At 38.0% G+C, this 27,733-nt stretch overlaps 2 protein-coding genes across 2 annotated transcripts in view; one reads left to right on the top strand and one right to left on the bottom strand.

The window, feature by feature from the left end:
* The window catches only part of LOC139709967 (uncharacterized), a 21,425-nt gene extending 9,009 nt beyond the window's left edge, over positions 1-12,416 (top strand). The window contains exons 4-8 of the mRNA XM_071621916.1: positions 6,727-6,792; positions 7,370-7,504; positions 8,378-8,506; positions 11,067-11,279; positions 11,913-12,416. Of these exons, the coding sequence (XP_071478017.1) occupies positions 6,727-6,792; positions 7,370-7,504; positions 8,378-8,506; positions 11,067-11,279; positions 11,913-12,014 (645 nt within the window). The 3' untranslated portion in view covers positions 12,015-12,416. The remainder of the gene's footprint in view (positions 1-6,726; positions 6,793-7,369; positions 7,505-8,377; positions 8,507-11,066; positions 11,280-11,912) is intronic.
* Positions 12,417-18,984: 6,568 nt separating this feature from the next.
* The window catches only part of LOC139709966 (mediator of RNA polymerase II transcription subunit 15-like), a 38,555-nt gene continuing 29,806 nt past the window's right edge, over positions 18,985-27,733 (bottom strand). Inside the window, exons 12-17 of the mRNA XM_071621915.1 lie at positions 27,146-27,322; positions 25,503-25,636; positions 22,965-23,179; positions 21,318-21,490; positions 20,191-20,289; positions 18,985-19,139 (exon numbers count right to left, since the gene is read on the bottom strand). Coding sequence (XP_071478016.1) covers positions 18,985-19,139; positions 20,191-20,289; positions 21,318-21,490; positions 22,965-23,179; positions 25,503-25,636; positions 27,146-27,322 — 953 coding nt within the window. The remainder of the gene's footprint in view (positions 19,140-20,190; positions 20,290-21,317; positions 21,491-22,964; positions 23,180-25,502; positions 25,637-27,145; positions 27,323-27,733) is intronic.

The following is a 27,733-nucleotide window of genomic DNA, read 5'->3' as shown; positions in this document are numbered from 1 at the left end:
TGACTAAAATCGTATGAAATATAAGGAAGTAATGACATTTTGTAGTTTTGCAAATTTCTGCAAAACAGTTCTTATACAGTGGATATGAATATGCAAATGAGTCATGAGTGAGCTAACCATGTCATAACCTCACAATTTTCCATTGATCGTGTACAAAAAATGACGAAATTCGATGTTTCTGTCATTGAAGTCTGAAACATATCTTATTCCTGGTTGAATAACTTCAGAATATATAGTGATCAATTAGATAGACCAGGATTTGAGCCTCGGGGATAACTGCGTTTGAATGAAAAACTGGAAATTTCAAAATCTTATCTACAAATATTGGCAAGCTGTGAGGAGATGACATGCTCACTTTTCCATTTGCATATTCATATTGATTGTTCAAGAACTGTTTCTTGAAAAATTAGCGAAACTTCAAAATGTCATAACTTTCTTATTTTTCACCCGATTTCGATCAAAATTTTACCATTGAACTCATAATATTTACTCTTTCTCATCACACTAGTTTATATTTAGACTGGATTTCCCCCTTTAAAAGATACTCATCCGCATAGAAGATAATACGACAGCTGACATTTTCTATCGAAGGCCTTTATCACCCGTTATAGCGCTGTGTCCACTATTCGCGTGCAAATAGATGGCCAAATCATTAACCTTCTATTCTGTATTGTATGCTTATCCAACGTAATTTCCTGTAGGGCATAAATGATCTTTCTCCAGCTGCCCAGAGCTGACGTATTCGAAGAGAGATTAGGCCAATCCAGAGATAATCCATCCATGAAGTAAATAATGATTGATCAATATAATAAAAATCATTTCGTTTTCATCTTAAACGAAGCTCAAATCGCTGCTGTCTGCGTGGGCAGTTCGAGAATGATGTCTGTAATGTCACTCATCCATCATTCCGCTGCTCTTTACTTCACGAGAGGCGAACATGTGCAATTAAGAGGTCCCTTCCGATTTGTCTAGTTGTTGTTTTCTCTGCAGTGATCGGATTGATTAGCGCTAACGCAATCACAGTATTAACTGGCTGCTAACTCGCGTAATTACCTTGATTAGATAAAGAGGAAAATGAAGATGTCAACCCATATTAACATGTTAATGACTGTTCGTGTTGTTACAATCCTTGCCTCACAACTTGGGTAGATAACCTGCATCATGTAGTGAGCGCTCTTTGACTGTTTTAAAATAATAACAACCACTTTGATTTGTCAGAATTCCGATGTCTGCTTTATACTGAGGAATACCTCTATCTATCTATCTATCTATCTATCTATCTATCTATTTATTTATCTATCTATCTATCTATTTATGTATTGATTTATCTATCTGATCGAAAGACCTAGACAAACATACATACACAATGCACAAACAAACAGACACACATTAAAAATGATTATTATGAATAATAACGTATTTACATTTTATGCAGCATGCATTTTAATCGATTTGCTTATGTTTAGAGCATTGTATATGCCTACGGACCATATACACACAGACAAAAGGAAATTGCAAGAGAGAGAGAGGGAGGGGGAGCAGCCGTATTGAATGAATGTTAAGTACAATGTTTCTTTACATGGTTTGTTTTGCGATGCAACAAATAAGTCTTTTTTATTTATTTTTTTATTGAGATCTAATTCAAATCATGGAAAAGAGTTCCAATTTAGTAAGCAAAAATACTGAAGAAATAATCATTGTTTTTCCAGTAACTAAACGGTTCATTTGCAACCTTAAATATTACATGGCAAAATACTTGTCAAATATCAAGAGTGAGAAAGAGAGGAGGGGGGGGGGGGAGTGGAGAGAGAGAGAGAGAGAGAGAAGGGGGCGGGGTCTTTGAGCCTCCGTTGAAATTGCTTTCTACTCCTTCAAATTCTGAAACATTCCACTTGTATTTGCGACTTCTTGTTGCTGACATTCCATGACGATTCAGCCTTGAATCATTGTAGATGAGGGATTAGGAAAAGCTAAATCAACTTGCCTTGATTTTAACTGAAATATACTATATAATTTTCTCATGCCAATACATGTTTCCCATAATGTAAACACACATCACACATTTTGTGGAGTAAATAAACATTCAAACGTGAAACGTGAAGGGCAACACTCCCGTTGGTAACTAACATGGAATTTTGGAGAAGGGTTCTCGGTTGGTATCTACGGAGGCGATACAGAAGTAACAGATGGCGGTGGACGTGCCCTCGTAAGTCAAAGCAATGATTTGGATGTACGCCACGCTGCGTGCACGAATGCACCGCCGCGCACAAATTGCCCTATTTCCATCGTCTTCTCTTGATATTGCACGTATTACGATGATTGCTTCACAGATCTGACATACTGGCTTGCCAGGAGGCCGAAATGATGGTCGCCATCGAAATAAGTCCTTGATTAGGAATAGCAAAAACATACTAAAAATTGACGTTCTATTTGGAAGGGTTTTGAGACTAAACAGAACATTTTCACATCCTCAAGAAACAACAATTGTTGACAACCACCAAAGATATTCACTGCGACTTTGAATATTAATGGCTTAATGTGTGCACATGCAAAATATTTGACGTCTGTATGTGTGGAGAGATTTGCATGATCTTATTATATACTGTGTTCTCGCATTTGTGAAAACTAAGCTATTTATAAGTGAAGAAAACCTTTGACATTCGAAATATGAGATGATAATATGCAAACATCATCCCCATTTCCTTAGCTTGAGAAGATGCACATTATGAGTATGTCACTGAATTAAGCACACCCGAGGATCGCAAGTTGGCGAGAGAGCTGGGAAGCTTCACGAGAGACCGAAGGCCAAAGACAAAGGAAAGGAAAGAAAAATAAATAATAAAAAGGTAGAGAAGCTGTTCTTCTGTTACTGTTTAAAACCATAAATAGATAACATCCACGAACATGCATAGATGCATATACTTATGGTCTATAGGTGCAAATATCAGTTTCATATACAAGCGACTCAGTGAGGGACATTTCAGATAGAAAGCTGGAAGGAACATATTTATTAACAAATAATCACTTTGAAAAGAGGATATAACATACACAAGATATTTTGTGTTTCCATAAATAATATGGAGAATTGATGGGGTACATTAAAATGATGCAGAGGGTATACGGAAAAGTGGTGAAAGTAACTATCGTGCATGATAGATATAGGGGTGGCCCACACCCCCTATCCATTCAGGGTAAGCCGAAATGCATGAATGATTGTACTTATTGCTGTTGTGGGGAAGTGTTTTATCCTTTCTGACAATGACCATCACATGCTCGGGGATAATGTCCTGAGAATCACTGATGACGTCAGTGTAGCATTGGCTTCCTTATGAGAGTGCGATATCTCTTCGACATTCCTGTAGTCTGGATGGCCAGAGGCTGAATCTTGTTTTAGCTGTAGCTCCATATCAACCATCAGAACATTTTATTCTTTTAAGGTTTTACCCTGTTTCGAGGGTGCTGAATCCGAATCTGGATGCTGCAACTCTTGCATTTTTTGAGGGTTTTATATATTCGAGATGACCGCGAAATTGACCACAAAAAGGTTCAGTCGAGACCTGGTGGGATGGAAGTCTTGATTGCATCCTTTCTTCTGCCATGATGATGTGATGTAGGCAACATTCTTTCACAGCTTTTCAATGCGATTCATTATATTTTGCGAAGCGAGGGATATAGGCCCGTGGATACGCCCCAAAGTGCACGGCGGTACTGTTCTTCCTCGTTGAGTAGGTCATACAGGTGTCTGATGATTCTGAATGGATGGTGAACGTTTATGGGTGGACTGTTCCGTTCCGGTATTGGACAGTCAAAGTGAGACCTTATTAGACGGCTCTAAGTTGGGAATGTATGCTTGTTCAGAAGCTGTAGACAAGAGCTTATCTAGGTCTTAAAATAAAACACAAGATCATCAGGAAAGGTTAGAATGGACAGTAATTGATTATGGACCGTCAACCCAAGGTGTTCATCTGTTCTTCTCTCCTTGATGACTCATGATGGGCTTTAGGATGAGATACAAGAGCACGTATACCGTTAACATCGGGCTCCTTTGAACAACGCCTGCCTGGATGATTGTGTGTATCTTCAGTTTCTCGCTTGGCATTGTGTATGGGAAGGATGAGAAGGATCACGTGACACGATCATTATCATGGTCAGAAGGCAGAGAAGCGAAAACCACTGTTTAGATTTGATAATGTAACAATGATATCGCCCTTCGAGTGTTAATCATCAATGGATGGTTATCCATTACAATGAACATCATATACATTATATCTCTCCATCGAAGAGTGTATCTCGAAATTATGCGTTCTTTTGAAATATAGCCAGTACTAGTCTTGACGCAAATTTTATGTAATGGGGTGTGCTTCATGGATGTGTGGTAAGCATTTGCTTGCTCCCCATATATTCCATAATCATCATCTTACAAGAAGATAAGTGATCTTTACAGAAAATCATAAGATTGGAAAAATATATATCTAAAATACATAGATAGACACATAGATAAATGGATGGACCAATGTATAAAGAATAACAGCTCTCAAGTAAATGGGATACTACAGCCTGTAACACGTTTGAAATGTGAGAATGCAACAAAATATGAGAGTCAGGGAAACACAAAGAAATAAACAGTACATAGAATGTCTGCACACAATGGCATTATTTGTTTTATGCGGGTGCTTCGTTCATGTGCACATCGCCGTGATGACTGGCTTTGTTCTCTAAATGTTATCCAAAGACTCACCAACCTCGCCCACCCACTTTTTTTTTGCTCATAACTAATATATATATAAATATATGTATATATGTATGTGTGTGTATGTATGTATGTATATAAACAAGAATATAGCATGTTATCTTATTCGCCCCTTTTTAATCTATTGAACTAGTTATTTTATCAAGGTAATCAGTGCCATATCCCTAAGGGTGTAGCCTAAAACATTTGTAGGCAAGAAAATAGCTTGTGGTTTCTGCCTAACACATGTAGCAACATGTTTAAAAAAAATGTAATAACCTTAATGCAGCATTTGAGAATTAGTAATTCATGTCTCTACTACACTACGTTTAGTTGGCGGCCTTGTTGTCTTGTCTTTCGAGTTTCAGTGATCAATTTTTGAGAAAGGAAGAACAATCCTATTTGGAAAAACGTATAGAGGCAATCACACAAACAGTGACTTGTGGATCATGAAGACACACAAGCACACCATCAGATTGTACCCATAAATTACTGTGTAATGTACTGTTATTGTTCCATCACGACGAACAATGAATAGTTTGTATCGACTTCATACGGATGTTGTCTCATGTAATGACATGTTGATATGTTTGTTGATGATACTAAGATTATCAACCAATCACTCTAATCTGAAATATGGCGAAAATGACAGGGACTGATATTTTCTGCAATATGCAGAAATGTCGATGGTTTTCTATACATATCATTAGCGTACGGATTTCGCGCACGATATTTGCTTTATGCTGGTACAGGAAAGGCAAGCGATGCATGCATAGGGAATGGGTTGTGGAAACATTTCAACTCAAGCGAGGCGCTTGCTAGTATTGTGCTAATGGAGTATTATGTTCATTAGACGGTAGAATAAACGTTGGAAATTTAGCGTGCATGACGTGGGTCATGCTCAGTGCGGCCGACCCAGCAGCCGGCGGAGAATGGGCTGGGGTGGGGTGGGGTGGGGTGGGGTGGGGGTGGGGGTGGGGTGGGGGGGTAATGGATGGGGCGGTGCGAGGAGTGCGAAGAGGCTATTTCTTGTCCTCATCATATGGCTATGCGAGAGTCACTATGTACATGACTGTGTTGTGATCATTTTGTCGTTTTGTTTCCTTGCTTTGCTTCATCTGCTGGCGACAAAGTCAAATGGCAATAAAATAGTCGAAGAGTGCGCAAGTAATCCTGAATTGTTATATACAATGTAGTATATCAATAATCTTATACTGTGTATAAAGTAAAACATAATGTTATATCATATTTCATTATGAGTTCAACAATCCATTATATCTTTAATACGAATACAGTATATCCTCCTGGGTCTACCATTTGTATTGAGTGTAAGTCGCCTCATCCCCAAGCTATAGTCCCACAATGAATTTATCGCAGGCTTCTTGACATGCATTTCTCGTCTCTCAAATTTAGTTCTAAATCTCATCTTCGTCACTTTGTAACACTCCCTTGACATTAACTAAGTTGTCTTCACTGTCTATTATGATATATCATTAGTTAGTATACATATATTTCATCGATTCGTCTATTTTTTCATTTATATACTTATTGTGAGTGAACACACTCGCAGAGTGATGGCACTTTCTCGTTTGATGATACTTTTTATGGTACATTTGTAACTACCGACTACTATTTGGATAATAATTGAAGATCGAAGCCGCAAACCAAATAATGATTGAATGAAATGGTGAATGACAACTTGGGCGTTGTCCAAGTCAAGCAATTTGCTTATTGATATTGGTCTCCTCCACCTGTATACTTAAAAATATACCATGAAATAGTCCATATTATTCACATAATTATGTTTTTGTAATGATAACTCTTATTTATATTTTCATGACTTGTAAATATTTCTGATTTTGTCATGCTCATTTTTATTTTTCTTATACAAGTGGAGAAATAAAACTGACTGTAACTGAAACTGAGACAGAATTTTTTTCCAATGACGTCAGCAGTGATTTTTGTTTTGTTTTTCCCCATCTTTTTAATTATTTCAGAACAAGCCAAAAAGTGATATCTCACGCTCACCATTTATTGAATACTGCACGGAAAACTTGGATAACGTAAGTAAATATCTTATCTACAATGCATGCTGTTAACATTCAGGTCATTATTTCTTTGTGACGCAACATGATGCGTCCCTTGAACCTTCATAAATGATACATCATAAGCATCCCTAACAAATTATTCATCTACTATATAGTATATGGTATGGTATAAATCTGAAATTTTACTTGGTATCGCCATGACGGTTTGTTGTATTGTTGATTTGAGTTAATAAAGGTTTGGTCATTAACACATTGAAGATTTTGATTTCTTGATCTTCACAGGATGATACATATGAAGAGTTTTACTGCAAAACGAGGTAATTCCATTTTTGTTAAGGTTGAGATATTTGTGATTAAAGCTTGGAAAAACAAAGAAAATGCTTTAAAAATATGGGATATTTATAATCATCACTTCAAGAATATTCCTTTGTTTTGTTACAAGGGAGGTATCACTGGAAAGGTTTTGGTTTGCTCTATAGCTGATGATGGACTTACCTTGAAATGTTTAAAAATGGCGCTTGGCCCATTCTACGATAAAACTCTTCACATTATGACGTCACTAATCTATCAAAAATCTCTATCACCCACACAGCCCACTCATGTCTGCATGAACCGAGCAATCGTGTACGACTATACCGTTCCCACAAGTGGGGCTCATCGCCCACTGTGGGCCAAATACGGAGAATACAGATATCTCCCCAAACAGAGGTGGTTACATAACATGGAGGTAAGGACATGAATTTTGAATGAGCCTTATTAGGCGTCATGCTGTGTGTGTGTGTGTGTGTGTGTGTGTGTGTGTGTGTGTGTGTGTTTGTGTGTGTGTTTGTGTGTACGTGTGTTTGCAATAGTACATGTACTGCATCGTTGAGAAAAATCACAAGTATAGCTAGAAGGAATTGTATTCCCTCCGATCACATGATGATTTGTACTTGTTTCATGTATGTATGATAATGACACACTGTAGAAACCAATAAATCCAATCGCACTGAAAATGAACATTGTCTCAATCATCATACTGATAAGTTAAAGGGATCATGGTATATTTATCTTTGAGATAGGTCTTTAAATTTCCAACTTTTTTGTGACATATTCAAAAACCTTTTATGAAGTATGAAAGGGCATACAATTCTAAGAGGAATTCAGAGTTTATTTGATGAAAATTGGTTTTAAAATGGTTGAGATATCCAGAAACAAAGAGGTCCTAATAAAAGGTGGGACCTTGTTTTACTTTGGTTTTGGAAACCTTAGCCATTTCAAAACCGATTTTCATCAAATGAACTTTGAATACGTCTTAGAATTGTATGTTCTTAAATATTCATCACGTATAGCATAACACAACTGTTCTCTGACATAATTAATTGCAATGTTTCGTTATAACAATGATGCATTATAATGTTTCGCTAGTGTACACTTTGTCTTTCACAATGTACCGCTTACATTATTCGTTTGCCACTGAGAGATGTAAATTGTATGGTAAGCTCTAACGAAAAATGAAAATAGATTTAAAATGAATTGAATTGAATTCTGTGAAAAATGCTGTGCGCGCAAACGCACTTGCTATGAAGACTTTTCCCTCTTGTCGTCACTTCGACCTCAGCACGGGGCTGCTGTGTTCCTTTATCACCCATGCGCCGATCTGACGGAGATCGAGGAGCTGAAGGAAATTGCCCGGAGCTGCCTCCGCAAACACATCATCACTCCGTTTCGAGATCTTCCGCAAAACTTGGTAAGGAGGATTTTCGTCATAATGATAATAATGATACTAATAGGCAGTAGTAGTAGTAGTAGTAGTAGTAGTAATGGTAATGATAATAATAATGATAATGATGATGATGATGATGATGATGATAATAATAATAATAATAATAATAATAATAATAATAATAATAATAATAATGATTACAATAATAATGATAATAATAATGAAAGATAAGAATAGATATGACCTATATTGCAACAATTCACTCTGTAGAGTGCGCAAGGCGCACATACATCATCTAGAATGGGGGTAGGACAGGATGTTTTTGGTTGACTCAACCTGGCCGTAAATTGTGGTTTGATTATACTTGGTGAGATGGGGACGGGATGTTGTCTGGTACAGTGAGGGTACAATGGGATCGTTCTAACATTGTGGTGGTATACTCAAGGGATGATGAAGATCGGTGACTCACTGGAGGTGGAGAGTATTGGTACAGGTTATTGACTGGCCGGAGGGGAAGAGACAGATCCGGTCGTCATCCGAGTGGAATAGAAAGAGGTAGCAATAGATTTGAGTAGCATTACACAACAATACCATCTAGCAAAATGTCTAACTAGGCTGAGCTGGGCCTGCGTCGTATCACAGACATCAACAACAAAAACAAAGCACAAGAACAAAACAGCAAACACAGAGCAAAAAGAAAAAAACAAAACAAGCATAATGATTGTCAACTCGCTCCTTTCAACAGTATTCAATGACACAGCCTACCACCTGTAAATTGAAAACATCATTTTTTTTAAGTATTATTCAATTGCCACGTTTGTTATGATGCCGCTCACATTCTTGCTTTGATTGCTTCTAAGATAGTTTACTTGCAAATCTATTCAGTGGAAATCCATCCTATCACATCCTCAGGTTCCCTTTGATGACATAACGGCGTAATTTCAAACAAATAGAACATCAAAAGTTTTATGCAAATCGTAAAAATCGCAAACAACTATGGAACTTATAGTTAGAGTAACACATTATGTTACCATGGAGCTCCATGCTATGACTGATATCACTGTTCGTGTGGCAAATATGTGGAAATCTAAAAGTGTATAACTTTTTGTCCAATTAAATGTAACTTTCAACTATCTTATTTCAATGATTTGATTGTATTCTATCTATATGAAGCAACTCGATGGTTTTTGCTTTAAGAGAGCCCTTCATGAATTGTGCGGGCACGATGATTTATATGCACGTTGCCCACTGTATAAATTGGTATTGAAATAAGAGAGTATACATGCACACATTATCTTCACTAATTAAGTAGCTTCTGGCAGGTGTCAGCATTGAGCATAGAAAATAATGCTGACGGTGAGCATATACGAAAATTGCACGTATCAAAACCGACGTGCACATAGATGCAATTTGAAAATGCCAAGCAGTCAATGTCCGTCAAGCGCAAGATGCAAAATGCAAAATTAGTGATATTATTTGCAATGTCATTGACTATTTCGGATTCAAAACGTGCCAACTGACACCCCCAACAACAACATAATGATGATTAAAACATTAGAGCATAGACCCTATAAGATTCAGTTATTCAGTAATTGCACATTTACTATTTTCCCAATCGCCTCCGGCATTATGGTGATTCCTGCATGTCCAAGATTACAGGGATGGTATAGTTTTAGTTGAGATGGGGGTTCAGGTTTTAACTTTTTGCGAGATGATTAGAAACCGCTTATTTGAGATATTAGATAATATACAATTCTAAGAGGAATTCGAAGTTTGATTCATGAAAATTGGGTTTGAAACAAAGTAAAACAAAGTGGTCGTGATAAAAGATTGACTCACCTTTTAATAGGACCACTTTGTCTTTGGATATCGCTGACCCTTTCAAAACCAATTTTCATCAAATAAACTTTGAATTCCTCTTGGAATATGAACTTCAGTATTTGAATAAAAAAAGTATCGAGTTATCTCACAAAAAGTTATCTCACAAAAAAAAAAAAAATCCCCATCTCAACCAAAACTATACCATTCCTTTAATGAAGGTTTCCAAATCTCGTAATAAACACTGTGCGCTCGAGAGCAAGAAAATGATTACCGAGTTTCGGCATCCAGCCTTTATTGATAGGCCCTATATCAATTTTTTGAAACAAATCCTTTGGCACTGTGTTAACTAGCATGGATTGACACGCACGTGCTGCGATTTCTGATTTTATGAATGCAAATTCTTGATCTCCTTTAGATCACTTGATTCGACTTTGTGTGTCCTTTCATATCTCTCTATTATTCTGCTTCTTTTATAATCCGTAAAATGTACAGTTCCGAGCAGAATGTACACATGTGTATGATACCGCGTTGTTTACAGAGATTATTTTGGCGGGGACCTAAAACCGTCGCGACGGTTTTAGGTCCCCGCCAAAATAATCTCTGTCCGTTGCCAATAATAATTTAATGATCACGTTTAATAAATCGGACACATACACACACGCATTCAGAAAAACCAACAGCTATACAACTATTTTTATTTCACTGATCGAATTTATAGCCAACAGCTATACAACTATTTTTATTTCACTGATCGAATTTATAGCCCTTCGTTGTCCTGACGTACGGCTGTAAGCTAGAGCTACCTTACATCGACGCGGAGCGCGTCCGGAACTTCTTGCGAGAGAATGCCAACAAACGGGACGGTCCGCACAGTGCTCCTGAGTGGCGCGTGAGCCGGGATGGCCAGTTCGACCACGGGCTCCTATACCACGCACAGGTCGTATCGGATGTCAACGACTGCGTCATATGTCCCACGGTGAGTCGACATCGAGTCTATAAAAAGTTTCTTTCGCTACACTGGACGAAACGGAATGTTTCACTTTCTAGGACATTCTTCGACAAGCTTGTATTTCTCAACCTTTACGTTTACATTTGATAACTGCATTTTCAACAAATCTTTTCCTTTTTGAGTTTGCATAATATGTGTCTTACATTAACTTATCGCAATACGATGATGTTGCACGTGTCATAGATTTACAACATACGAAAAGTTAAAAAAAAAGTATCTTCATGGGATATGATTAATATAGTACCAGCAACATCACTTAAAGCGATACTCTGGATACAGGTGTGACAGCCGGTGAAGCCTGCGACATGAAAATCGCATATAACTTATAAGACCCTATGAGACTGCCATATCTGAAATAATCATTACATCGAATATTTATTTATCTTCGTGTGTTTTGTTCTTCATACTATGTAACAATTAAAAAAAATACACTCACTACATGAGACCTGCAGCATATAAGGTTACTTGTTCAGCCGGCCCTATATTGGAACATCAACCCTGACGCCATTACATTTTTTTTTTGTTAATACATATTGTCATTTCATTTTCTTTCTTTTGTTGCTTTTTCATCTCCTCCTCTTCCGACTTAATGCTTGACAGAGTACGTTTGAAGGCTGTCCAAGACCTAGGCCGGAAGCCGGGGAGATATCCCTGAAAGATCTTCATCTCTTACTCAACTCACTCTATAACCGCCAGCACTAGGCATGGAGCGACGAGGGGAAAAGAAAAGAGAGAGAGAAAAAAAAAGTGCCGGGAATACAGTCATGGGATCAGAGCAAAAAGGACATCTTCTACAACACTGCGATATTTACGAACACTGTCTCGTCTTTTTCTCGCGATTCTCTCCCAAGCCCCCATTCCCGACCCCGCCCAGTCGGGAAACTTACTTTCTCCATTTTCCCGCCATACCTTGTCATTGCTTCTATACACCAAGTCTGTAGCCAAGACAGTTTTTTTTTTTCATGTAGGGGGCAAAACGTTCTCCCTCCGACATTTTCCCATTAGTATTACAATGTATTACTTTTGTACTATCACCAGTATTATTTTCGTTATTGTTTTCTTTTTTTTTATAATCCGTTTTATTATCATTATTGTTATTTCATACCGTTCTTGTCATTATTTTGCAAGTTTGCTTTTTTTTTCACCTAAGGTTTGATCTGTCTTGATTATCCAAGATTGCCATTATTTTCTGACACTTTTACCTACACATTTTTAACGGTGTTTTCACCACTATCCTTCTGTTAAAGAGGCATATTCATACTCTGAATATTCTGAATAGGCAAGCTACCGTGCTGTCCCTTTGCTACCCGCTGCCTTGTCCACTGTCATCCTGTCAGTGCATGTGACTTTGTTTGCTTGGCAAAGTGACCTCAGTGGTGGCGCACTGCTAAGTTTGTGTCATTTTAGGAATCTATCTTTATTAATGTAACGGAAAGGCCAATTAAGCAGAAAAATTATGCCCAGGATTAAAATCAAATGCACATGTCCCAGTGTTGTTAAAAAAAAAATGATTATCAAATGAACAAAAATGTTAGCCTTTAATCTTTGGTCATGAGTCTTGCTAATGAGTATGCTAGTTAGTATTTGAACGTTAACAGGTAGTGACTATGAGTCATAATGAAATCATGACGTATCTATCATCTCTATGGGGAACAAGGTCAATAGAAGTGTTCTGTTAACTTGGTGGTGGCCATTAAACAGATATGAAGTAATTCCCTATAGAGTGTAAGTTGGTGTTCAGAATATTCAGAATATTCTGCCCTATGACCATGGTCACATTTTGCCCAAATTAGCATAACTAATTCATCTATCATATCCGATTAATATAACAGTACTAATGATGATTTGATGATTTCTTTTTCCTCACAAGATATGAGCTGGTATGCGAAATGCATGGACATAAAAACGACGCTTCCGATACCACTCCGAGTCACGTGATTCTACTTTGTCTCGTGACCACGTAACACGCTGGTGTTCTATTAGAAATCCTCTTCGTGGGTGTGGGTGGTTTGTTTTCACACGAGATTAATGTCTATAGATTGTTAAGTGACTACTTTTTTTTTCAACTTCAGCTTTTTATTTTTTTAAACTTGTATGTCTGCCTGTAAGTCGACTGATTCTACTTTTAGAGTATGTACGGAGAAAATTCATTGCCTTTTCAATGATCTTCTTGTGTTTCTACTTAACCATAATCACTATTTTCCTACATCAAACGCAGCACATGTTTATTATAATCGTCATGCACACCTATGGTGCTGTCTTCGAGTATGAAAAAAAAAAAGAGCCATGCACATTGTCTCTTAGAAATAAGAACAAAACAATTACGATTATGATATGAGAATAAGATATAAGAACAAAAGAAATCTGATTTAGATATGAAATGATATAAAAATGGTGGCCACGTCATATACGTGGCTTGAGGTTAAGAACTTGAATATTCTGAAAACATATAATGTGCCAGATCCGATATTTACAGCTACAATTTGTTCTTTAAATGTTCACCTATTATTGAGTTTGTAACATACTATAGTCATAGTATTTATGGCAAATATTTCAGTGACTCAAAATATGCATTTGTCTATAGACAATATTTATCTGAAGTTAAGTTTCCTGCATGGTAAATAATTCATTGGTGTGTTTGGGTTTTTCTCGCACACCACTAAATGCAACCGACTTTCCAAAAAGGTTGCAAAATTCCGAAGAACCCACCCCCCCCAAAAAAAAAGATGTGTAAGTATGCAGTGAAATAAGAAAAAACAAAACAAAGAAAAACGTATAATTTAATCAAGAACACATTTTCAAAGCATTGGTCATATTTTACTGAAGTAATGGGGTTATGCAGACCAATTCAAAAAATTTTAGAATGAAAGATTACAAATATACACAATATATATATATATATATATATATATATATATATATATTCTTTTTTTTTTCTTCCTCCTCATGCTTGAATTAAAAAAAAAAAACCTAAACATCGACACAATGTTCTTTCCTTGGAAATGAAGAGCATACTGTGAAATCTCAATTTGCTTGGCTGACTGTGGTGCTTTAAAACTGGCGATTTCACCGAGAGAAAGTACATTTACCAACCACAGCTCCAAGAAGAAAATTGTTTGAAAATATGAATGTATGCCCTTTGTCATCCAAATGTATCCATATATGTTTTATAGTGTATGTGTTTTCACTCTTGGTTTATTCAGATACTGTAAGACCCATGAATGGGTGGCATTTTTTTTAAGTGTGTTGAGTGGTGATTAATACATGTATCGAAGGAATTGTTTTACTTATCGACAATCATCACATCCTAACCCCCCCCCAAAAAAAATACAACAAATAGGCAAAATCTTTTATTAAGTTTGGCAATAAATTAAAAAAAAAAACAACAACAAACAAACAAAAATGGTTGCATTATATAATGCAAGCAGGCAATGTTTTGGCAAAAATGCACATTTCTGGTCAAGAAAAGCAGAAATATTTAAGAAAATAAAACAATTCGACGGGTAAAAACTTTTTCACTTACAGGAAAAACAGCTTAACATTTAGCCACCATCTCCTTGGGTTGTTTTAAAGATACATTAACATACCATCAGATGTAAGTTTGTGTTTAACTTTGCCAAGTGTACAAATGCTGGACTTTGTAAAGTCAATGTTATCAAACTCATTTCATGTGCATCCATATCTTTTCTGTTGAAATGTAATGGTTTAATACTGAAAGCCACACTGCAGCTTGAAGGGTACTGAAAAGTGGAAATTTTTGCAGTGTTGAAATCTTTTTTTTTGTGCATTTTGCGCAACCAGAAACTAGCATAAAATTAAAGGCACAGGAATATTTTTGCTTGCCATATGTTAAGTACAAATTGATGTTGATGTCTTGATTCCGCGGAATTACAGACACGCAAACCTCATCTTACCTGGCCGAGCATGAACAATTACTCGCGCGAAAATATCCACTTTTACGACTTTTACAGTACACGCCATTCTACAGCACCGCCACTCTTTCACAAAACTTCATCTGTTGAGTGTTTGTGGTAAATCATAAATGGAAACACACCATGGATTTTACTCCAGTTGCCTTCAAAAAAGAAATTATCTATTAAACTATAATTCTAAATGCGTTAAAAATCTAATGGTGCATGATGGGGCATTCAGCCAAATGTGGCAGCACAGAGGTATTCATGTTGTTCAATAAAATATGCTAAAGAAATTACCATGTACATGAAATTTATTCAGACTTTGTGTGTATGATGGATGTCAAATTATTGAAGTAAATGGGTTAAAAATGAATATGCCCTGTCTGTGCAAGTGGTGAAATTTTAGAACTTGACTTTGACCTACGAGCTTTTACCTACAGCGCGCCCACAAATTGACGCAGCTTCAACTACTCATACATACACACACACACATACCCCAACTTTCATTCGGATACATGTAATGGTCCCTAATAAGTTATGTTGACCAAAAATTGATTATGGATGGACAGACGTACAACCTGAAAACATAATGCCTCTGGCGACACTTTTCTTGCAGAGGCATAAAAACCATTGGAGAAAATTTACACACAAGTTGCAGTCCTCATTAACACCACACCAAATGTGCTCCACCTACACAGCAGGATATCCATACTAATGCTTTGCCCAACATTCATGTTACATTCATGTTACCTGCTCTCAGTCTACTGAAAAGCAAGATAGCATGAAATTTTCTTAAAATGGAGCAGATGCCTTTTTCTGTGGCATAAAATTTGTGCAAATTGCTGCTGGCATTCAATGCACATAGTGTAGACAAGAACTTTCACATTTTTCACGAATCCTAATTCTTAAGAAATTCTCTAAATTAAAATGCGTATGAACATTTCTGGTTTTACAGTACATACAGTTCCATACATGTATCTCTCTGACAAAATAACATGCTACGACTGCATATATCAGATTGACGTGACTTAACAGTCAATATTTTATTTGTTTGCAGTGTACAATGACAACAAGCATTAAAAAAAAAAGGACACCTGAATTTTCCAGACTCAGTCATGGTTTGCTTGCACTCATTACAAAGTACACTTCATTTGGAAAAGGGGGAATTAAAATCCCTAGATTGGACAAGACTAAAATCAGTACATACCATGTACATGTATGTCCAATAATCTCCATGTCTGTTTCTTCGCGGCATTCCTCATGAGAATTCCACATCTGCACTGACATTCACAGACTAAGTCTGCCATGGATACAATATATGTATAGCTCTCAACGACTTCCTTCTTATTATACTGCCAGGCCCATCTATTACTTTGGGATATTGCCAGAATAAGGAAAAAAAAAACCCTGCAAAACTTCCATATTCCTTTACAAAATATAATTCTCGTAACAACACATAATCACGTGGGCGTGCTTTGTGCGCAAGGGGAAAAGAAAAGATGGCTTTTGAAGACCAAAAATTGTAAAGTCGAATTGCTGATCTGGCATTTTTCTCCTCCTGTTTCTGTTCCTCACTAACACATCCACACTGGTGTTCTTTTCAGCACACACGAGTCCTATGTTTGTTATGGAAAACTGCTGTCCAATTTCAGAGTTCACAAAAACCAAGAATTTTGACAGAATTTGCCAAATTAACCATTTGGACTGAAACCAACCAGCTCTCTGTGAAATTGTTTTTGTCACGAAATTACACCACATCTAGGCACTGGTGTACTGCAGATGTCAATTCACAAACTCCCAGGTGACCCCAAACATAACAAAGACCTTGGGACCGACTATTTTAGTTTATTACAGTCGAAGAACTGAAGTATTTATAAAGATATATAGATGATAACTTCCAAAACATGCATTTTGATACTGTTGTAGCCGCAATTTTGTTATAACTGTGTTTATTATAAGGGGAGCACACTGTACTCTGTAACAAACTGATACATGTGTAGGTAACAGTGTATTAAAGGGGGAAGCGAAATTTGGGTTATCAAGATCAATTGCCAAGAAAGGATGTCAAGAAAGCTGTGATGTTGCAACAAACAATGTGCATTCTACATCCTATTAAAAAAAGAACAGTTTTTTGCCTTAAATCCCTACGCCAAGATGTTGTATTCCATACTTTTGCCTTCACTCCTTACTCTTGACTGAATATACCATATCAACAGTTCTAATTTGCACAGTGAAGGGGGCTATTCATATATTGAAGCTAACAAGGGTAATTTTGTGCATGCAAGCGATGAAAACGTGGCCTAATACTCTGAGTGTATCTCTTTGTAAATCTGACCAATTCTGCAGCAAAATATGACACCTTTTTTTTTCTCTCTCTCTCTTGTAAAACGTTCTACAACTGCATAAACCTGGCTGGCTGAGGAAAGCAGGTGAACAGCTTGCCAGCATCTGTTACAAAGCAATGGTAAACATAATTGTCTGAAGTGCACAGAAGCAGGCTACTTGGTAGCTACTTTTAATGCTGGCTTTATTTTCTTACCATTACAAGACACGATCACAAAAATGTGCTCAAAATCATCACATCTTAAAAAAAAAAATCTTTCCACAAAAAAGAAAAAAAAAAATGGAAAAAGGGAGAGACAAAAATCAACAAAAAACCTTAGTGCACTTCCAATGAAACATGCAGTTGATTGAGATGTCTCTGCTCTCTCGTGCGATCAATGTATTTCAGAATAAATTATAAATAAAACCCAAGTAAATCCCTTCAGCTACATTCAGGCACAGCTCATTGGCACTGAAAATTGCATTGAGTACTGACCTCTAACTCTCTGCACAAGGGAAACATTTTTGGTGCATTTTCGTTGAATGTGTTTATCCATGATATAACGAGATACCTTACACAACAAAGAAATTTCAGTGGTCTGAAGCAGTTCATAATAATGGGGTTCCCCTGTGTTAACATTGGACATTCCTGACTGAAGATGATCTGAAGTGACCATTTCAGCCACAAATTCTCTGACCTTTGACCTTTCACCACATCTATTCATGCAAATAATTATCTTTTTATCTCTATCCTCCCTGTAAAATCTTTCTACCATTTCTAGCTGCAGTGATGGTAAGAAAACATAATTCTAGTCATAGACCCTACTCCTGTGACCTTTGACCTCATGGGACTTTAGCCCCAAAACTCTACACCTTATGTAGCATATGTGGGCCAATTATCAAGAATATCCATGCAATGATTTTTCTTAAATCTCTTTGGTTATTACCAAATTTCACAATCACTCGGGTAGAAAAAAAGGAAAATGGATAGCAGACCCTTTCATATTGGGTGACAATAATGCCATCCACTCAGTGTATAAAAAAGGGAAGATAATTACGGTAGCAGTCCGCTTTATAAAGTCAGCCATTACAGATTACTTTCTGAGGCACTCAAATACTTTCTTCAGAACATCACAGTCTCTTTGCCATAGCCAAAACACTGGGCCATCAGTCACACATGAATGCTATCCCCAAACTCCACACATAATCAAAGTTTGGTTTTACACACTCCAAGAATGCCTCTCGTGAAGTCTTCCGAAAGGACGACCTTACGAGGCACTCCATTCTCATTCTCTAGAACTTATCGGCATCTGGTTCACAGTCTAAAATGCTGTGCTCATATAAATCCTGTCACAACCCCCTGCCTCAAAATGTATTACTGCTATGATTCGATAGCATTCTGTAACCAATCCCTATGGACGTATCACTTCTACGGCTCATGTGGCATCCCTGGTCGCGATCATGGTCAGGCAGGACTTGCGGATACTCATCTCCCAGGCGTCCAGCACCTGCGTGAGGGTGAAGTGTGTGGACATGTGCATCAGCTGGTTTTGCAGCGCTATCTGGACGAGCTTCAGGAAGGGGGTTTGACCTGGTGCAGGAAGGAGGAGGGAGAAATGTCAGTTGGAAGAGACGTGAGAAGCAACTAAAAAAGTTTGTGTAAAGACATACTCGTAGACCTTCATGCATCACACTTACTGTCATCAATTCATTTTGACCTGATTTCGAACTATCGAATCAATACAAGTTTGCCACAATATTTGTCAATGTCATAGACTCACACACAGCAAATGGCATTTTTTTTATATCCGTGAAGTGAGGTCATAGTGAGGCCTAGATGACTAGAGATAATAGCATTCCTAGCTTGAATATAGATCAAATTAAAGGATTCTTTTGCCGTCTTCTGAGAATGGTCAAATGTTTAAAAGATAGTGACAGAGCCAATGCTCAACTTACGTTTCCACAACACTATAACATGGTGCAATCTATTACGCTGAGAAAATAGTACACACCACTGACAATCATCATCACATTATTAACATGTGTGACCCCCTACAACAAAAGGATCCTAAAGTCGCTGACGGGTGAGCCGAGCATGGCCCAGAAAAATGCTATTTTCAGGCCTTTCCTTTGATCATTTAGCTTCGAAATTTCAGCAGATGATAGAAGATATATTAGACTACAAAATTATGTTAAAAACAGAAATCCGAACGTTTTGACAGATTTTGGTGATCTGACTTCAAACTCGATTTTCTTGGTTCACCCGTCAGCGACTTTAGGATCCTTTTGTTGTAGCGGGTCACATATTTCTAGAATTCAAGGGGTTCTAGATACCATTTTCAATGATGATTTATCCGGCAAACTTTCCCAATACTGATAAGTACTACAATTTTTTAAGTTGCAGAACTGTGAGATGAAAAAGCAAAAATGCTAACATTGCATCCAAATATTTTTGGGCAAATGTGAGGCCATGACCAATTCCCATGATTTTTCAATAACTAGCCAGTACAACTATCTCCTGCCACATCACACACAAACCCCCCATATATATATATATATATATATATATATATATATATATATATATATATAATATATATATATATTTTGATCACTGAATAAAAAAGTCCCGGCTGGCTCACTGTATTCTTGTATTGAGATGTCACAGATGGGGTTCATCTCTGGGTACTGCTCAGGGATGGCGATGCCGATTGGTGGAACACTGGGCAGGTACTTGTCATCTGAAAATGGTGACAGAGCAGTGCAGAGGACAAAATCACACGGGGTATAAATATCTTTGGTGGAACTTTACAATTTGCAGCTTGCCGTATAGCCAGTTACGGTATTACTGTGGGAACCCCTCATGTTATCATTATCATTTTTTTTTCTTCTGGTGAAGTGTCTTGTAGTTACCCTCAGAGCAGCAAAAAGAATGGTGTGACTTACTATCATAGTATATACTTTGCACGACAGTGCAAAAATTCTATTATAGTACAAGTTGAGAAAAGTCCTGAAATCTAATTGCTCAAGAGCCGTGATTCAAACTTCACTGGCAGCACATTAAATATCAAATAATAACTGTGATTCACTGGAGATAGACACTGTAAACATACTGATACACACTTGGTGACAGACACTGTAAACACCGCGATGCACATTGTTGGAATAAAGTTTGTGTACTTTGCAAGTGTTTGCCGACTTAGCAAGTGTTTGCGCACTTAGCCAGAAATGGTTAGTCATGCATCCAGTAAACTTTTTCATGCATCCAGTAGTTAATGTCACACAGTTTGCATCTATGACAAGCCAAAAGGAAACGTATCCAGTAAATTGCCAAGTGTCAGTAATTATCGGAAATACAATTTACACCATGGATTCCTGGCAAAAAATTTGCCCACCCTTCTATGAAAAAGATAATGCGCTTGTCTTTTTGTGAAGCAATAGGAATAGAGTACATGTGGTAACCATGGAGTCCAGTCTAAACCCACTCAGCTGTGCCTCATGGGTTAAACAATTGCATGGTTACAGCATTGCACACAATCTCTACTGATGCGGTCACACCTATGCATCATTTATGTACACTAGCAGCAGACATATTATGACATTAAAAGTGAAACTAACTCAGATTTGGAATGATCCAGATGCTTATGAATGACCACATACAAAGATGTACTGGGCAATGGTTAAAATTTAGCCTTCCAGTAATTGATCAATGCTATGAAGCACGGACATGAGGCGTGGTCTGTCCTCGCAGACAACTACTGGCCCTTACCAATTCTACAGATGAGGTGCACATCTTTGCCACCGGTGTGAAACATGGGGTCAAGGTTGATGCGGAACTTTGGAGAAAGGCGCGCCACCTCCCCCTGGACAATGTTTGGCACGGCTGGCTGGGTGGTGGGGCTGGGCTCAGTCTTCAGCTTCTTGGCCGGAGGGGTCGGGAAGCTGGTAGCAAAGGGAGGAAAGGGATGAAGATGTGATGTGTGGCATAACGATTATATAGTCAAATATCTCTTTTGCAAAGCACGATGGCTGCAATGTCAATTGTGGGAATAACATAATAGGAGTTTTACTGTAGCAACTCACATTGAGATAACACTGGTAGGGTAAGGGCAGTCTTAAATAGTCATGGCTTGAATTGGTGATACAAGAGGTAAGCCTATAACATCATTCCATAACATTAGGAGAAGTCTTTAAAAGTGCCATCCAGCTCCTGAATGCTGCCGAAGAATTTGGAAACTTCAGACAGACATGAAATGAAATAAAGTGAAATTCATAATGAGGAAATTCAAGCACAGTAAGTGTTTCACCGCTTACCTCAATGAAAGTATACAATGAAGTCTGATATATATCCTTTAAATATACCGGTACATGACAAACAAAGTTTTGTTACGAAGCCCTTGCCAAAATTAGCTTAACAAAGGAGCCATCTCTGTATGCCTGACTGAATATCATTGTTGCTTGATGTCACTCCATCAATGATTTGCATGTGGCAGCTTTCATCTGTAATGCCATTGTATTTGAACGAAGTGACATATTTCCCACAATATACATGACAATTCAGGACAGAGTTCATTGCTTTTGACACAACCTCTCGGAGTGCAGAAAAGCCATACCAACAGTGACCTGTGTACCCCCGCCCACTTTGCTTCCAGTGACTATGATGATTACACTCCATTATGCTTCCTCAGTATTACACTGTGGTGCACAGAGGCGAAATGATCACCACCATCACCATCTTCATCCTTCTCCTCATCACCACCACCACCATCATCATCACCATCTTCCTCATTATAAACGCCACAACCACCACCATCACAATCACTGTCATCCCCATCATCATTCTCATCACCAACGCCACCATCACCATCATCACTGCAAACAGCATTACCATCACTACTGTCATTACTATCACCATCCTCATAATCACCACCACCACAAATACCCCCATCACCACCATTATCACCAATACCACAACCACCCCCATCATCACCATCACCATCATCATCACCATCACCACCAGCACCATCACCATTACCCCCATCATCACCATCATCACCACTGCCATCATCCTCATCAGCATCATCACCATTACCATCATCACCATCATTACCATTACCATCATCATCACCACCATCACCATAACCATCATCATCATCACCACCACCATTATCATCATCACCACCGCAACCAGCATCACCATCACTACTGTCATTACTATCATCATCCTTCTCATCATCACCACCTTCACCACCACCTCCATCATCACCACCATCGCCATCACCATTACCATCGCCATCACCATTACCATCACCATCACCATCACCATCACCATCACCATCACCACCACCATCACCATCACCATCATCATCACCATCATAACTACCATCATCAGTAATATCTATATACTTTTACTCACTGGGGAGGGGTGCCCTGCAAAGTAGTCAGAGCTGGACCAAAGGTGCGCTGGAGGGAGTGGTTGAGGGTGGGAGAGTTGATGTGCGCCCGAACCACCTCAAGCAAGGGTTGGAACATGTGCACCGGCTTGATCCGAGAGTCTGTGGTTGGCGCTGCACTGCTGGTTGTAGTTGTAGTGGTGGTCGTGGCAGAAGATGCTGCACTGGACATATTCAGCTTGAGTTGCTGTTGGCCCCAAATGAAATTAATAGACTATTTAGTTTTATTCAAATTCAAGAAATTCTTCCGTCGAGATGTTTTCATTGCAACTGATTTAATCATGGGCGTACATACTTGAGCAGGATTCAAACCTACGAACCTCCTGATCTCCAGACAGGCATCATCTCCACTAGACCACTGAGCTTCCACCCGACAGCAAGTGTCTGTTCTAATCCTTATAGCATGCAGCGGGTATTGCGTAATTATTCAAATTCATGAAATTCTTCCGTCGAGATGTTTTCATTTCAACTGATTGACAAATTACCCTACATCGACGTAAATAAGCACTAAATTTTTTCAGTTGCAAGAAAAAAATTTAGTTTTAATAGAATTTGAAAGAACAAGAGTATAGCATCTGACTCTCCTCTCAAATGACCTTCATGTGATATTTTTTAATAATACAAATAATTACCACGTGGGTGTTGGTACACTTGTTCTGAACTGTCATATTGCAGCATCTACGAGGCTGGTCCAAAATCAATATTTTTTCATACACAGTGTACTGATCTTTGATCCAAATTCAATATTTTTCATATACTGACCTTTAATCCTCCCTTCTCTGGTGAGATTATTCAACTATTTTTCATCTACTTACTTATCTACTGGTGTCATGTTTTCATCCAGGTATATGTCATCCCCTCCAGACCCTCAGCAACCATGCTACTACCAGTTAAGCCTTAATGCCAGGTATAATTGTTCCTACAATTTTGTACGAAATACTGGAAAATCGTCTTGCAAGCTCCCCCAATGAAGCAGATCTTGTTCACCAGTTTTGTAAATTTTCTCTTCAGCCATAGTGAGCTTGAAGGGGACATCAAATAAAACAATTGCTGATATGAATTTATATATACACACACTAAAAAAAAAAAATCTCCAAAACAAAAGTTATAGAACAAATCAAATGAGCAGCAGTGTTTTTTTGAAACCCAAACAATACAACAATGAATAACACCCCACACTCTACTGTGCGATGAACCCATTTACATCTCAGATGCATTTAAAGTTCACACATGAATGCCATTCAGTAAATTCCTTTTGTTTGTTTAATGGATTTGGTCACCTCACAGTCAGTACAGACCATCCCAAATGAACAGATTTTCACACTGATTGCAGACATCAACTATTTAAAATAAGAAAATAAATGCCGCCATGTCTCTAAATGATGTAAGCATTACAACACCATACTAAGGCTCCCTATGCAATCACAGAGACGAGCATACACGCTTGTATGTGATTTAACCTTATATCAATGACATAAATATCATCAGAGTATACAGATATTGCCTTTTTCAGAGGTGTAATATAAGACTCGGCTTTTATTTTCCACAACCTTAACAGATTATAATTTCCCAACTTTGAGGGGAAAATATGGTCTTGAGGGGAAAATATAACTCCCAAGGAACTATTGAGTGTTATATAACAATGATAGTCAAGGCAATATGTGTTATACTATATGCAGGCTATATGCAATTGTCTACATAAATACACATCATCTCATTCTAGCTTTGTTGGCAGTCAGTCAAATTCTGGAATTACATTACCCAATGTGATGTTGATGCAAGCAATACAACAATTTCGATTCTCACGGCACTAGTCACATGATTATATCATCATGACAAATCAACGACCAGTATTTATGTAGACCATTTACAGTATACGCAATAGCTTTGTGGGACTTTAATTTTTGCAAATTTCCCCGAGCTGGGCAGTAATCATGAAGATAACAACATGCAAAAATATTAACTCTGATTGCGGCACGAATGCGACAAGCAAGCCTACATGTTGTCATACATTATTGCCCTCTATGATCATGAATTCACCCACTCGCAAAATTGTTGGGAAGTCTTGATTCCTGAAAAAATTAGACTTGCTAAATATATGGCGTATACAGTAATAGGACTAGAAAAGCACTTGGAGAGCACAGACCTCCGCCAAGCCAACAGCTCATTTCCACAACACACGCATGCAATTTCCCAATATATATTCTGTTTAGTGCGCAATTGTAAACCTCCAGAATGCACACTAAAACTCCCAAGTTCATCGACCTTATACGCCACAAGATAAAAAATCCTTCAAAAATCTATAAAAGTTCCCGGATCACTACCAAAATTTAATAATCTATTCCTTGTGTCATAATCAAACTTTTCCTGCAAGTTTCATTCAAATCTGTTCACAACTTTTCTAGTTATTTTGCTGATGATCACTTAACCTCCTTCCTTGGTGGAGATACTGAAATATATGAGTATGAACACATAATGCATTCTGAAAACGATACCACGGCAGGAGTCCCCACCTGTTCAATGTTCTCCAGGTATGCCTCACACCTGTTGAGGCTGGTCAGATTCAACCTCTTGTTGTGGGTCAGTATGTCCAGCAGGCCATTCATCTTGGCCAGGTCATTGGCACTCACACCACCTGCACGGGGAGGGGAGGGGAAGTCATCCATTCATTCATTCATTCATTTTATTTCATTCTTCAGATAAAAACTGTAAAATAAATAGCATTCATATATATACAATACATACAGGTATAAAAATGTTAAAAAAATATTTCAGCAAACAAATACAGTAGAACAGAGTGCATTATAGTAAAGAAAACTGAAATAGGATGTATCAGTAAAAGCCTATGAGGCTTGACAGGTAGACACACCCACTATGTATAACATAAAAATAACTATAGCACAAGATTACTCAATGTCTGTTTGTGTGTGAGTGTGTGTGTGTGTGTGTGGATGTGTGTGTATATAAAGGATTGCGTTAAACATAAAAAGACAAAAGATGAAACTTATACTTAGTTTTAAATGAGTTCAGAAATTGGATATTGCGTAAGTGAAGTTTTGAAAGACAAAACATACAGTAGTACTTGCAAAGTATTAAAATTTCATCTTCACTCATTCGAATTTGCTTGAAATACACTGGAAAACTTTATTAAAAGAAGCTTGTCCGGAATAATTAGTTACGTGTTTGTAGTATTTTGAGTTTAAAAGTGTGAAATGATAAAAGTCAGTATACCAACTGCAATTCAGGAGTCGCCATCCCCGTTCAGCATTGTGGGGAAGTGGAACATAATAAGACAAAAGATGAAACTTATACTTAGAAGATGATTGATTGTGCCCTTGTAATTGTAATCTGCACGTGCTTCATTCCAGTGTTGAAGATTAATGGATACTGCTGTGGCCCGATTTGTTGATTATTCATAATCGATTGTGAAAAATTACATAGCAACCGCCATTGGGTAAGCTCCAAGATTGCGGACTTCCGGCGAACCTCTTTGGCTACTACTTTGCATTTGTGTTGTTGCACAACTGAAATTGTGTTGTTACAGCGTTATTTCATTCATTTCTTATGCATATATGTACATTTCAGACCAATAATTGACAGTTCTGCAAGCATATGAGAACTACACTTTTTTTAGCATAGGCCGCCTACTATAACCCTACAGATGAATACGGAAAACGCAGGGAATCATTACACTATCAATCTCAAGATTGTAGAACTCTTGACTAGGATGACATACTGACACACTTTAGCGTGCTACGTAGAGTGTTGTATTAATGGTGAAATATAATACTGTAAAAATGGATATTTTCACGCGACTACTCTTTCGCGGTAGGCCACGTACGATGAGTTTCACATGTTTTTAATTCCGTGGAATCAAGACATTACTTACTGGACTATATGGCAAGCAAATATATTTGCATGCTTTTATTTTCGTGATAGTTACTGGTTGCGTAAAATGCCCGAAAATTTCCATTTTTACAGTCGCAATCTATGTCTGCAAGGTCCAGCGCTCACTCTGAACTGAATTATTGGCATATAATGCACATTGATCCACACTTGGCAGAAATGTGTCAACCTGCTATTTTCCTCTACACATCATGTCCTTCTTCTCCCCTCCACCCCCCTCCCATCTCCTCAAACTCACCGTCCTCTCGGCCCGTGTTGGCCTGGATGGCCTTCTTGAGGGGCTCAATGTACTTGGAAAGCTGCCTCATCTTCTCCTGGCAGGCAAGGAGCTCCGCCTGGTTCTGGTTGGAGGGCGGCCCCGCCCTCATCCCCATCCCTGGGCTGGCAGTGGCGCTACCAACTGAGGCGGGGTTGCCTTGGGGGCACAAAGACGCATAGAGAAATGCATATAGTTTGGGGGGGGGCAGGCATTGGTAAGGAAAGAAAAGATAAAGGAATATAATTTTTTAAACATATGCAGTAGAAGGATAGGTGATTGACAGAGCGAGAATAGGAAATCAGGCGAGGAGAAGAAAGAAAAGTGAAAGGACAGGGGAAATGTGATGATGAAATGAGGGGTATCATTATAGATAGAAGAGAATATACTCCGATATGACGACGACGACGACGACAACAACAACAACAACGACAACATCAAAAAAAAAAAAAAAAAAAAAAAACCTTCTCTCTTCATGGACAATTTTACTATGGTATTCACTTGATCTTCTTAATCTCAAAGCCCAATGTTCACTGAACAGAAATTCTCTGATGCCAGACTGCAATTTTT

Source organism: Diadema antillarum, unplaced genomic scaffold, assembly GCF_040938485.1.
Source record: "Diadema antillarum isolate AM-2024a unplaced genomic scaffold, OU_Dant_1.0 seq00001484_RagTag, whole genome shotgun sequence".
Classification (NCBI taxonomy): Eukaryota; Metazoa; Echinodermata; class Echinoidea; order Diadematoida; family Diadematidae; genus Diadema; species Diadema antillarum.
Note: the sequence above shows the minus strand (reverse complement) of the source record. Positions and strands in the feature narration are given on the sequence as shown.